The sequence below is a fragment of the Gracilinanus agilis genome, chromosome 5 (genome assembly GCF_016433145.1).
Source record: "Gracilinanus agilis isolate LMUSP501 chromosome 5, AgileGrace, whole genome shotgun sequence".
NCBI lineage: Eukaryota > Metazoa > Chordata > Mammalia > Didelphimorphia > Didelphidae > Gracilinanus > Gracilinanus agilis.
In genome coordinates, this window is record NC_058134.1 from 58,660,671 (window position 1) to 58,675,259 (window position 14,589).

General features: G+C 35.8%; 1 protein-coding gene across 4 annotated transcripts in view; it reads left to right on the plus strand.

Annotated features, from left to right (window-relative positions):
- The window catches only part of CACNB2 (calcium voltage-gated channel auxiliary subunit beta 2), a 422,711-nt gene that overhangs the window by 12,591 nt on the left and 395,531 nt on the right, over nt 1–14,589 (plus strand). For all 4 annotated transcript variants that reach the window (XM_044678376.1, XM_044678379.1, XM_044678378.1 and 1 more), the window contains exon 2: nt 3,403–3,495. In XM_044678376.1, the coding sequence (XP_044534311.1) occupies nt 3,403–3,495 (93 nt within the window). The remainder of the gene's footprint in view (nt 1–3,402; nt 3,496–14,589) is intronic.

Consider the following 14,589-nt stretch of genomic DNA (forward strand, 5'->3'; position numbering starts at 1 on the left):
GATTGATTACTTTCTCTGATTGAAAGAATTAAGGCACCAGCTTCCAAAGGCACCTACCTGTCTTTTAGGAGAGGACCAGTTTATCCACAAAGAGGAAATGTCTAGATGCTTGCTTCATAGATCATAGCTTCTATGCACCCAATTACATGATACCACAAAGAAACTTAAGCAAGGCAGCTGTAAGGCACAAAATGAATTGATTTTAAAAAAAACCTTGAACAAGCAACAGGGTTGGAATTTTAATGTCACTTTTCAACATCTTAGCTTCTGAGGCACTAGAATGACATCTGGAAATTAAATTGCCTTGAATTGTTCCTTGTGTTCAAAAAGGTATTTTTTTCTTGTTCATGGAGATGAGTGATATATTTGGCAAAGATTTGATCTAAAAAATAGGGAAATAGTTATATTGGAGGTTTGAAAAACATTTATAAGAATAAGCAAGACAGAAACATTTTCTGTAGCAGTCAGAATGCAGGGCAAGGATTGTCAATGTTGAAAGGAAATGGTGGTCTGTAATGTGTTGGTTAGATAGATGGAGAAAGATCATCACCTTCTCTCTCTTCCTCTTCAGTATAGCTCAGGACCTCTTTGTAGGTTTTAGGTAATTTCCATGACCCTAGTTCTAGCTAGCAGGGATATGATGGAATTCAAAGGAATTATTTTCCCTAACTAAGGAGGTTGTGAGGGGTGAGGAACTTCCAGTTGAAGCTATAGTCAAGAAAAACGGGAGAAATTCATTAGTGAAAAAGGATAGAAAGAAGAAAAGAAGTAAGAAATGAAGGAAGGAAGGAAAGAAAGGAAGAAAAGAAGGAAGGAAAGAAGGAAAAAGAGAGGAGGAGAGAAAGAAAAGAAGGAAGGAAAAAGGAAAGAAAAGGAAAGAGAGAAGAAATCTTTTCTGAGCAGTGTTTGGTGCATAAGACAATCTTTTAAACAAGAGTCAAAATATATCATTTGCCTCCAAGCATGTTGGTGTGATCAGTGTAATAAATGAGAGGAAATAATTCTCCTGAATTCTTTCTCTGTAAGGTTTTTCTGGAGGGTTTCCTTTCACACATAGGTGACCAAAATAATTCTATTGCTTGATTTTCATTATTTGATGAGTCTGTCTCAATTAAGTGCTTTGACATTTGATTTATGATTCCTGCTTGGTCTGTTAGTAGAGAATGAACAGGATGCCTCAGTTTCCTCATCTGCAAAATAAGAGGATTATATTAGATGACCCTCTGGCTCTAAATCTATAGTATTTGTCTCAAAGGGGGTTGAACCATATTTATATAACCATGATTAGCTTCCAGTAGCTTCCATTGAACCTGGGATTATAAGGGATTCCATAATCATGGCGGACTTATGTTACATAAAGTAATAGATATTTTTCCATATGGAATCATTTAATATTTTATATTATTGGGAAACTTTCAGATACCACTTTAGGTTTCTTAAGCTTTATAAGACATTCGTAATTGATCCTTTAATAACTGGAAAAGAAAGTTGGTGAAAGAAAATAATTTTCACTTGTTTACTGAGTGGCATTTACATAAGCAAAAAATTATATCCTTGGTAAAACCCTGTGTATTATATAATGAAGGCCCTGAGTTGATTGCCTTTCCTTTCTGAAGAAGGAGCAATTCAGTGGTGGTAGGACACACGTATATTATACAAATCTCTTGACTACTTGGAAAAGAAAACTTATTTAGGAAATACCTTTTGTTTGAAGACTGTTCCACAATTATAGTGATTACAAATTCACCCAGATTGCTCAAAATACTGCCTATACTTTGTAATAAATTCCAACTTGTGTAAATACTCTGCATATTATAGTTTATTTGATACTTAAGTTCTAATGAGAGTCATATGCTCATATGAAATATTTTAGGTTAGCATTTTCAAAACCTGAATATAGTGATTTAAAATGGGTTCTACAGTTTTTGATGATTTAAGTTGCATCTACATGAGTCAAGTATTTCCAGTCATACTGTGGTATTTTTCCCCAAATATATTTTTTTCTTTTTTTCCAAACTGAGAATCAGTATATTCATGTGATTTTCTCTTAAGAAGTTGAATCTGTGGACAGAGGAAAAGGTGAAGAGGGCATGGGGTAAAGGGGAGAGTGAGACTTCACCTGCAGAAGTGTGTGAATCATATATCGAGGACAATTCTGTTGTAAAAAAGCAATTTTTAAACATTTTGAACAGTCAATTCATGTATATACATATACACACATATATAGATGGCCTATAAAATACAGGGATATAACATTATTTTGTGACTTTGTCTTTGTCACTTTATTAAACTGAAATCTTAATTATTCAAGCCAAGTCAACAAGTATTTATTAAACATTTATTGTGTCACAGGCACTATGCTAAGCTCTGGAGATATAAATACAAGTTTAAGGAAAGATAGTCTCTTGCCCTCAAGGAGCTTTCATTTTAATGGGGTGAAACAATCCATAAAAAGGGGGTGGAGGGATAGGAGGAAGTGGAATGGGGAGAAGTTATGGGCAAAGTCCAGACTGTCAGAAGTGGATTCAGGAAAGGAATGATGGATGGCCTGGCAGACCCTTTCTAAAAATGGAGGTTATGGGAAAAATTCACCAGTGAACCAAAAGAGCCTCAGGAGTGGAGGGATCTTTGGGAAGCTAGAAAAGATGACTGAGAAAAATAATTAAAGGTAAAATTATAGTCACAATGAATGGAAACAGCTTAGAGAATGAGAAAGTTAAAGGAATATGATCAAAGGATCATAGATTTAGGGCTGAAAGGTATCTAGGTACCTTAGACACCATCAAGTCGAGTCTTCTCACCTCACAAACAAGGAAACTGAGGCTCCAGAGGTTAAAGGATTTGCCTATGTCTGCACAGCTCGTGATTGTTTAGCTATTCTATAATTCAAACATTTTCCCTTTATTATGATATGATAAATGGGAAATTTCACCAAACGAGGAAAGCCAGGGGTGATTTATTTATGGTAAAGGTGATTTATCATATGGAGAAACACTTATTGGGTCATGTCATAATGATGGTGGACAATTATGGATCATCTGGTTACAAATGCAGTACCAAAGGACCACAAATGGCTTCCTAGTCATGCAGAGCTGGAAATGATAAATTTTGGATTGGTAGTTTTGGTGTTCATTGGATCTGTGTTCTTACTATGTAGAGTGAACAAAGATGGATACAAATGAATTAGTAAATGTTTAAATGGGGAACTTCCCCTCCCTTAGCATAACACACTATTCTAAAAGAAAAATTTAAAGAATAGTGAATTCTATCAATAAGAATTTATCAATGTTACTGATATGTAACAGATTTGTCCTTCCTAAAATGTCTGATACTATGTAGGCATTAACATAACAGCTTGAGATAAAGGATCTTACACTGTTTCTCCTTGTCTTGTTTGTGCAGGCTTATGGAAAAGGAGCCAGAAGAAAAAATAGATTCAAAGGATCTGATGGAAGCACCTCATCTGATACTACCTCAAATAGTTTTGTTCGCCAGGTAAGGTGCCTCTTTTATGTTTCTAAAAAGTATTTTTTTAAAATATTGGCTTGATTTTTTTTAAAAAAAGCTAATTTTCCCTGCCAGAATAGAGAGACATGGATGTGATCTTAAAGAAATATTAGTATAAGCCTTTACAAATTTCCTCTGTAGAAATGCCTCAGAATTACTAAGATCCTCTGGAAACACTGAAGAATGATTTCTAATCTAAGAATGATTTTTTGTGAGATGGTGTCAAAATAAGAAGATACGATTAAGACATCTCGTTCTCTTCACTTGCTGTCATCAAGTCACAGAGTTTCGTGCAAAGGTTTTCATACATACAATCAGCTGGTTAATGTTTGTTCTCTTTGAATTCTCTTCCTCCATCTGTGGACTTGTTATGAGAAATGGAAGATATAAGAGGGTGAGCCCTTTTTTCCCCTTAAAGACATGTGTCTCCGTGAGGAGAAGGCTTCTTGTGTCTCTCATGTTGAAGAATAAAATTCAATAGTTTCTGAATTTGTATATTTCCTGATGTAGAAATTACCGACGTTTGCTTTCCCACAAGATAACTTTGAGTTTGGTTTCGTGTTCTTAATGACTAATTATATGTATGTATATAGTACCTTTGGGGTCTTGTGCCCAGAATTGAAGGGTAAATTATAAATAGAAAAGGCAAAAAAACCATATATTATAATGATGGCTACAAATTAGGAGAGGCAGCCTATTTGAGAGTACAGAAAGAAGGAAAAAATACAAAAGGTGAGAATCATGAACTAGTTATATTGATGGTGGGAGTTTCATTCAGCTTAATCTTCTAGCATGAAATTTAATATTTCACATGTCCATCTGGGACTCCATGTCATCATAAATTGACCTAATTTATAGGGGGTCCTGTGGCATTGACTTGGAGGTGTACATTCAGGAAGGAAGGAAAATTAGGCTTCTTCCTTGGCAAGCTTTACAGTTTTTCTGCAGCTTTCTAAGATAAAGATATATTTCTTGTTATTTTTTTTCTAGTTAATCTTTATTCTGTCAACACTGCTTTGACAAGCTACAGAACCGCTACCAGGAAAATGAATAGTAATACAAAAGAAAGAGTTTTCTGATGGTATTTGCAGAATTTATAATTGACAGTATCAAAAAGCATCATTTTAGCTAATCAACCGTTATTTTAGAGATATCTTTAAAATGCTCTCCTTTTTCTCCCAGTTCTCAAGCTCTGTGGCTTCTCATTAACCCTACCATTTCTTTGCCGTGAGGCAGTTTGTACAGGTTTTGCTCAGCCTCTCTCACCTCTATTTTTCCTATACCATAAGAATAGGAATAGGAATAGAGAAATCACAAGTGAGGACATTCCCTCTACCAATACAGGCTAATATTTTCTCTGGATTGCTTAGGACAGAGGAGTCAGAAGCCTGGCCTGAGGGCTGTGTGTGATTCCCAACACTCCAGAAGGTTCCCAGAACCAGATTTAACTGTAAATGGGAAATGTATAACAAAAAATCCAAAAATACAATACAATTCTAATCATTTTACATTTTAAAACTGAGTCAACTATGTGGCCAACTGGGATCCTTGTGTGCAGATCAGTGGCCTGTGTTTCTATTGAAGTTTGATACTACTGGCCTAAAGTCAGTGTTCAGTTAGAATTTAAGTGACTTGTCCAAGGTCACCCTTGGAATCGAACTTTGCCTTCCTGAATTTGAAGGCAGCTAACTCTTCACCATATACTGCTTTCTCTCTGATATTTTTACTAAACTTAAATTCACAAAACCTACTCCTGAAAATCAGAGGTTTTATTTTTTTTCAAAGTAATTTAGGAAATATGAATTCCTGCCCGGTTTTGCTTACAGAGATTTGAAGTTTGAAGCAATGGAGACAACACAATTAATTTTCAACAACTTTAGCAAAGTTGCAGGATACAAAATAAATGCACATAAATCATCAGCATTTCTATGTATTTCCAACACATCACAGCAGCAAGAGGTAGAAAGAGAAACACCATTTAAAATCACTATAGACAATATAAAATACTTAAGAATGTATCTACCAAAACAAACAGGAATTATACAAACACAACTACAAAACACTTTCTAAACAATTAAAACTAGATCTAAACAATTGGGAAAATATTGATTGCTCATGGGTAGGACGAGCTAACATAATAAAAATGACCATTCTACCCAAATTATTTTACCTATTTACCACCATACCTATCAAACTGCCAAGAAACTTTTTTACTGAAATAGAAAAAAACTATTACCAAGTTCATTTGGAAGAACAAAAGATCAAGAATATCAAGGGAAATAATGAAAAAAAAAACATGAAGGAAGGTGGCCTAGCAGGACCTGATCTTAAAGTGTAGTATAAAGCTGTGATCATCAGAACAGTATGGTACTGGCTAAGAGACAGAAGGGAGATCAGTGGAATAGACTTGGGGTAAATGACCTCAGCAAGACAGTCTATGATAAACCCAAAGAGCCCAGTTTGGGGGACAAAAAATTCATTATTTGACAAAAAGTGTTGGGAAAATTGGAAAACAATATGGGAGAGATTAGATTTAGATCAACACATTTTCTTAGCTCAGTGATAATTTTAAAAATAAGAACATAATATAAGATTACAGATTTAGAATAAAAAAGAACTAGATGTCATTTAGTGCAATCCCTTCATTTAACAAATGAGGAAAATAATTTAAGGAGAGTTAAATGGCTTGCTCAAGATTACATGGGTTTAGTGTCAGAGGTAGGATTTGAACCCAAATTTCAAAATTATCATGGTACAATGCATAAATGATACCTTTCCCTTAACCTCTAAAGAACCCACTTGGATTCGAGCCTAGAGTTTTAGTTTAGGAACCAAATCTGATTCTAGTATTGAGTTACAGGTACTCAGCCACAGGAAGGGAGCACTTATCTAGAAACATGAATACTAATTCGTATTAGCACAGTGACATTGGTCTACATTTTGTTGTTGAAAATCCTTGGCCTGGGGCAAGATACAGATCAGAGAGGAGCTGAAATGGTGGTCTTCAGTCCTCAAAAGAAGTAGAGGACTATTGGAGGAAAAGTTAGTTTCAGGTGACATATTTGTTTTGATGTTTCAAGTGTACTTTTTTGTCTTTCCCTATTTTTAAAACATGTAGAAAGTATTGTGTATTCCCACTGTCTTGAGCCTAGACTCTATGTCTAGCTGATATTTTATTTAAATCAATTCATGTTTTGAGCTCTGGTTGAAGTAGTTTCCATCTTGCCTCTGGAACATCATGAACATTATTGACTGTTTAGAGAGCCAGATGTGCAAAACCTAAATCAAAATGCATATGGAACCCGAGGAAAGTCATTGAATAAGTGGAAAAAAATAATAAATGGCTTTATTATATTGACTCTTACCTCTGGATGGAGAAGTCTGGTAGAAATCTTGGCCAGGATCACTTTCCCTTTCACTGCTCCATTGGTCCTGAGTATGCTTAATCTTGAATTGGCTTTGAAATCCTTTTAGTTCTTGGCATGCTCATCCTCGTGTGGATTTTTGTACTTGGATAATCTGTAGGGTTGAGAAGTTAAGGAATAACATTTCAGATTAGGTCTGGTATGGCAGGGTAGATAGAAAGAGCCATCTTCAAAACCAGGAAGATCTGTTTTCAGTTCCCACATCTTACATATAGTGGATGTGGGATCCTGGAAAAGTTATTTAACCTCTGTAGGTTTGCTAAATGGAGTTTTCTCATTTGGGAGTTCTCTATATTATTAACAAACAAACAAAATCACAGATTCACTCTATCCCTATTCCTCTAGGACTCTCAGAGACTCTTAGACTTTAGACTTTCAGAGCTGCCATTTTGTGACTTTTTTTTAAAACCTTTCCTTTCTGTCTTAGAATCAATACTAAGTTTTGGTTCCAAGGAAGAAGAGTGGTAAGGGCTAGGCAGTGAAGGTTAAGTGACTTGTTCAGTGTCATATAGCTAGGAAGTGTCAAAAGTCAGTTTTGGACCCATGACCTCCCATTTCTTTGTCTGACTCTCTATCCACTGAACTACCTAGCTGCCCCCATTTAATGACTTTTTGATTCCACTGCTTAAAGTTCATATAGAATTAAATCTGGCTTTTTAATTTGTTGTTGTCGTTTTTGTTGAGTTGTTTTAGTCATATGTGAGTCTCTTGTGACTCCATTTGGGGTTTTCTTGACAAAAGATACTGGATTGGTTTGCCATTTTCTTCCCCAGGTCATTTTACAGATAAGGAAACTGAGACAAACAGGATAAAGTGATTTGCCCAGAGTCACACATGCAGTAAGTGTCTGAGGCCAGATTTGAACTCAGGAAGATGAGTCTCCCTGACTCCAGGCCTGGCATCTATCCATTGTGCTTAATCTTTGTGGGAATAGAGTTCTGTTTTAATATACCACAGACATAATGATAATATACTTTTGAATAGCAGTGACCCAGAATGTGAATTGGATGGATTGTCTTAATTCCATCACCATCTTATTATCAAATAATCAGTGATTTTTTGGGGGGGGTAATAATTCCCTTTCTTGAATAACTGAATTTTATTTCTTCCTTTTCTTGAATAACTGAATTTATTTCTTCCTTTTCTCAAATAACTGAATTTCATTTCTTCCTTTTCTTGAATAACTGAATTTATTTCTTCCTTTTCTCAAATAACTGAATTTTGTTTCTGCCTTTTCTTGAATAAATGAATTTTATTTCTTCCTTTTCTTGAATAACTGAATTTTGTTTCTTCCCTTTCTTGAATAACTGAATTTTATCTCTGGGGATATGTTGGTAGTATATTATTTATTAAATGCCTAATGAATACTATACACTGTGTGCCCAGCACTGAAGACCCAAAGGCATAAAGAAAAGTTCTTGCCCACAGTGAGTTTATTTTCTATGATCCGCTATTGCTACGTCTGGAAAATCCATATTCCTAAAAACCTAATGTTTTTAATATCTGTGCTAACTCTAGGATTTCACTTCCAAAACGGAAGACAATTAAATTTGTTTCATAAGACGTAGCCAAGGTCCTGCCCCCTTCCCCAAACAAAACAACAAAGAGCCCTCAACATTCTCCAAAGTCTGTTGTAGGAGGAAATATATGAAATGATAACGTGATAAATTATAACATGATGATTTGGGAAGACAAAGCAATTTCCTCAGGGGAGAAGTAGGTGCAGAAGAAGGGCCTGGCATGCCTGGCACTGAAGGATCGCACTTTTGTGCCTCCTCTCTTAGACCAATTGCGCAACCACAGCTAACTGCACAAATTCTTTGGAACTGCCAAGGTCAACGAAAACTATGCGTCTCTACAAATAAGCGCCAGTCACCAAAGCTGAAGCAGTTTGGTGGGGGTGAGGGGCCTTGGGTTCCTATGTGCAGCTCTCTTTTCTGGCCTGGTTTTCTCCTTTCTGTGTGTTTTCTGCTTCTTTAAGGCCATGTGCTCTCCCTGGCTACATTCATCTACCTGGCAAGTTTCCTGAGATGAACACCAAATGCTAAGAGGAAGACCGCCAGCTTTGTTTTATTTTGATGAAAGAATGGCATGGCAACACATTTCATTCAGATTGCCTCTCCGGGTGAGCCATCCTGGATGCGCGCAGCCCAGGGTGGCCAGAGAAAAGGAACATTGTCAAGGGTCATCCTACCGGATCATGGATCCAGGACCATTTGGGAGTGGGATGGGGCGAGCGGGAGAAGACTGATTCCTCACACCCAAACCATTCCTTTTAGACCTTTGAAGTTCTAGGCAGCTTGTTGCTGGAGGTTAACAGGAGAAAGACTCTGAATCTGATCTGGTTTGTGCATACCAACATATGTTGTGGTTGTAACGAAATAATCCTGTAGCTTCCAAGGGTTTCCAGGATACAAATCAGGCTGACAAAATGGAATGAACTAAATATTTAACAGAAAGTGGTAGGGCACGTTGGAACCACGGTATTTTAAACAAATTCCAACATCTCCCAGTATCATGTCCTTGGTTCTTCTTTTCTGGATCTGATATTAATTTCAATTTTATTTTAAATACTAATAATTAGACACAAAGACACGCTGTCTCTTTTTTTATCTTAATTTTTGTTTTGCAAAGACAGATTAAACAGTGATAAAGATTACAGACTCCAGGCCTGCTTAGACCAATATGTTCAAGGTTTGATAAATCCTTCAGCCTTTAAATATTGGCTTCGTGCCTTCTTATGCTGGTTTCAGGCACAAACATTACCATAAATAATGATATAGTGGATTTATTACCATTATGCTTTCTTGTAAATTTCTTTCTGTCTTCATAAGTATTTGCTGGCCAGTTTTTGTGAATGGTAGAAGCTGCATTTTGTGGTGTTAGAAGGGCTGGGCTCTTTAAAAAAATCATATAAATATTTGTCTCATATTAGCAGTGAACAAACTAATTATCTAGTGATATAAAGTTATACAATTTTTAAATTTTCTGTGTGTATTTGTGTGTATGTGAACACACAAATATATATATATATATAGATTCTTGGAATATTAATTTTTTAAAAAAAGACATAAAAGTAGATCAACTTAGTTGTTGCACTGAGATGCATTTGGCTTCAAAAGTCTGAATTTTAAAATAGATTTTCTCTTTGAAGAAGGAAAGGGCATGTTTATACAAACAACTTTTGAGAAATCTCTCTCCCAAACTGATTTGGATCTTCTGGTCTACAAACAAAGCTCTCCTTCCAATTACTAAAAATAATTAAGTAGACTGAGGAATTTAATCTTTCGTGTTTATCATTTTCATTGGAATAATGAATTTTAAAAATGAAATCCCAGCATCATTTCTGTATGCATATAACATTATTTCTTCTGATAATATTTCTTCTAATAATAATTTCTTCACATTTAAAAATTTATAAATATTTTACTTTTATAATAATCTACAAAGTAACATTGGCATTGTTAGCCCATTTTTACTGATGAGAAAACTGAGACATAAAAAGAGGCAGTATATGCCCAAAGTAATTAGATTAATCTTGAAATTACAATTACTACAGTAACAGCAATATTGTGGAATGATCAAATTGATAGACTCATCTACTATCAACAATACAATGATCCAGGATAATTCTGAGGGACTTAGGACAAAGAATGCTTTCCACCTTCAGAAAAAGAGTTGTTGGAGTCAGAATGCAAATGAAAGCATATGATTTCTCAGATGTTTATTTGGGTTTATATTTTGGGGTTTTGATTTTATAAGATTATTCACTTAAAAAATGAACAATATGGAAATATGTTTTGTGTGATAATACATATGATATGACCCAGATTGAATTACTTCCCAGCTCTGGGAAGGGTAGGAAGGAGGGAGACAATCTGGGTCACATAACTTCAGAAAACTTATGTGGAAATGTGCTATTACAGGTAATTGGTAAAAAAAATATAGAGAGAAAGAAAAAAAAAGAAAGAAAGAAAGAAAGAAAGAAAGGAAATTACCAGGTACTTTCCTCCTCCATTTCCCATCCTCTGTTGAACACTGCTATTCACCTGAAAGAATTAGAAATCTACAGGCTTAAACTCTCCTCCCCCTGAAAAAAAAACCAATTAATAGATCATTCCAGAAGTTCATCCAGAATAGGTTATACATATATATATATATATATATATATATATGTGCATATATATATCAAAGAAAAGGGAGTGCCTTAAAATTGTATTCATTTGCTTACTATGATCATTAGAGCTATGCCCTCTAAAAGTTTCAGAATTTCACAGTAGATTGACTGTGAAATCACAGAGTGATGCTCATTCCTGGTATAAAATAAATGGGGTTGCATAAAGAATAGGTGAAATGGTGGGGAAGGGAAGGATGTCTCAGACTGCTCTGCCTCAGAGCGAAATCTCACCAGGGACTACTGACCTGCAAGAATCCTCTACTAGAAGATTACTTCCTGGTAACTGACCATTCCTGGATGTACATTGAGACCAGTAGAGTTCCACAAAAGGTCTTGCTGGCCAAGTTTCATATATTGAATCACAACGCTGTAAGTATATTTTAAGCATTTTTATGTGTACAAGGCAAAATGAGAAATATTTTTTGTCTTCAGAAAAAGGATGGATCTAATTTAATAGGTAAAGACAAAGCCTCGAGTAAATTTAATAGGTAAAGACAAAGCCTAGAGTAAGTGACTTACAGAGTGAGAGCTTGAACCTACTTTTCATTCTAAGTCCAGGGCTCTTTCCAGTATTCTGTGTTTCCCTGTTCTGAGGAAGTAACCAAAAATTGATCTTGGGTATAAGGCATGAGAAATTCAGCCTATGAAAGGGTCATCCAGAGCCAGAGTTCCTTGTCAGAAATCACATTTCAAACAGCTTTATAAAACTCTTTGTTGTTGGTCTAGGTGACTTCAGCAAGCTTAAGGTGGTCAGTTATGTAGAGTTTATGGTCATCAGAAATTGGTAGAACTAATCTGCTAATTTTTTTATGCCTTCCCTTAAGCAGGTGTTGCTCTCCTAGGTTCTGAAAATGGTCAGGTGCTCTGTTGTCAGTCATGGAAGCAATGATGGTCTGCTGTTAAATATTGTCATCCCTGAATAGCATGACATCTGATGAGCATTTGTTTAACAATTGATGGATGCAAAAAGAACTCTTTTTAGAGCTCTGATTCTCCAAAATTCTAGATACATCAATTAAATCCACTTACATTATCTGGTGTGTCTTTCAGTAAAGAAATGGAGCCTTTTAGTCTACCAAGTTTAACCATCCTCTCCTTCTCCTGATTCTTCTTTTTCCTTTTCCCTTCCTTTATATTGAGGTCCAAAGTGAATAATTCTAGCATTTTAGAACTAGAAGAAACTCCAGTTTCCTTCCTCTTTCTCTTTTTCCTTTCTTTCTTTCTATACTTTAAAAATGACAATTGATGAATTCAAAATTTATCTTGTAGATTTGGGCCTCACCCCAATTGTTTTTATTTGTATAGACTCCAGTTCAGGTAGGAATGGATTGCTATTAATTTAGAAGAGGGAGATTTATTTACATGGGTTCCATGAACTACCCTCATATACACCTTAAATACAAAGGAAGTGCAGCCTTAATAGCTTAAAGCCACACTAAGAGTTTTGGGAAATCTTGACTTTTGATAATTGTATTTCAATATAATTGGTTTCAAAAGAGCAGGAGAAGGAAGTGGCAAACCAATCCATTATCTTTTTAAAAAAAAACCCCAAATAGGGTCATGAAGAGTCAGACATGATTGAACACTACCACTACCACCACCACCACTATGGGTTTCTTTTGTAATCCTATACATTTAAAAACATCACTCAGAGAAAGTGTCTATATAGCCTTCACCTGACTGCCAAAAGGGATCCATGATGCAAAAAAAATTAAAACATTGATTTAGAGGGAAAACTAGAGTTTCCAGTTTTCCAGTTTTCCTTGATACCTAGTGAGAGACAAATTTGAGTGTGAAAACTTAGGTTTTTAGTTAAGTATATGACAAAAGCACTTTGTCTCCCTCCTTTCCCTAACACACACCTTCCTGTTTGTCCTTCTCCATCTTAGGGGTCTGGGGGATTGTGATCTCACCAGGTTTTCTCTTTATTGTTGTTTTTAATGAGGCTGTAACGTCTCTAGCCCATGTGTTTTCTTTATAAACTGTTATGTGTTTTATAACCTCAAGGTTTACTACTGTTCAAGTTTCTCATTCCCATTAAAAGAATTTTGTTCCACTTTGGTTTTATCCAGATGTTACTGTCGAAAGTTGGAAAAAGGCCAATTCTTGTCCTCTGGTTTTGTCTCCTTAAACTTTTCCTTTGAGCAAAAGATGGCATAGTTCAAGTAACTCCAATATGAAAATTAATAGATGTTCCAATTTGGAGGAGAGTGGAAAAGATGACTGCAAAGGTACATGGTCAGCTCTCAGTCAATTGGATGCTACAACCCTAACATTTCTTATTCCCTTTGAAGTATGAAATCTCACAGTCTTGCATAGTGCTAGAGACATCTGCTACTAACATATCCCTGAGCTCAGGATTCCTGCCCCTCCTCTCTCTGTAGCCTAGCCATGTGACTGTGTCCTGGGTTCATTGGTAGGGAAGCTTGGTCCCTCCTCAAAGGATTGATCTCCCCATTCTCATATTCATTGATTCTTCATTTATTCTCCTGGACCATTTAGAGATAATTCAATTTTTTCATCCACAGTTAAAGGGGGAATAATTTTTTAAAGAGGTATTTGCCAAACAAGCATGAATTGTTTAGGGGATAGGTATTTTATTCCTATACAGAAAGAGGAATGCTGAGTATAAATGACTCATAGGACACAATTAACAAAGAAGATCCCCAAACTCATACTGTAGACAGGTTAGAATCTGTTGGCATCTGGTAGTAAGCTTCTTAAACACATAATAGAGTTTGGAATTGCATATAATTAGCTACTTCACATTTGGCTTCTTTGCTGGATGTTGTCTAATCAAACAACCAACCTTAATCTTCTTACTGGTGGCTTTTCTCTGATGTAGATTCTTCCCTGGGCACCAGCCCATTCCTGCCACTTCTTGGACATTCTTTCCTGGCAGTGGTAAATCTTTTTGATAGTCGCTTCTCTCCACAGTTAGCCAGTACCACTATAGAATAAATCAATATCTTGCTGGTGGGAAATGCCCCTACTGTGATGGAAGATCTCTGGGTCTTTTCAGTCCTTACAAGGCCCTGAACAAAAAAAAAAGAAAGACACAGAAAGAATTGGTCATTGGTCCCTTCCCATGAATAGACTTGCTTAGGTAGGGCAAGCATGGATAGCTTTTAGTTGTATTGGAAGAAGGGAATTTTCTACCAAATTCTCCAAAGAGTTTGGAGTTATACAGAACCTTCAAGAATTGGTTACCTTTCTAGAATATCCACAGAGTTCTAGCTCACCAAGTAATCATGGCTATTCAATCCACAATGAGTCATAGACATCTTGAAGCATTTTGGTCTTCTCAAAATTCTCCACAAGGAATGGCTCTTGATGATGTTCCAAAAAGGAGAGAGAGAAGGGTGAGTGGCACCTGCTTCAAAAAGCAAACATTCAAAAAGAAGAGATAAAAGCTCTTTCAGTCAGTACTAATGGAACGCACATATAAGTTTTTATCATCAATTTTTTTTATATCTGGAA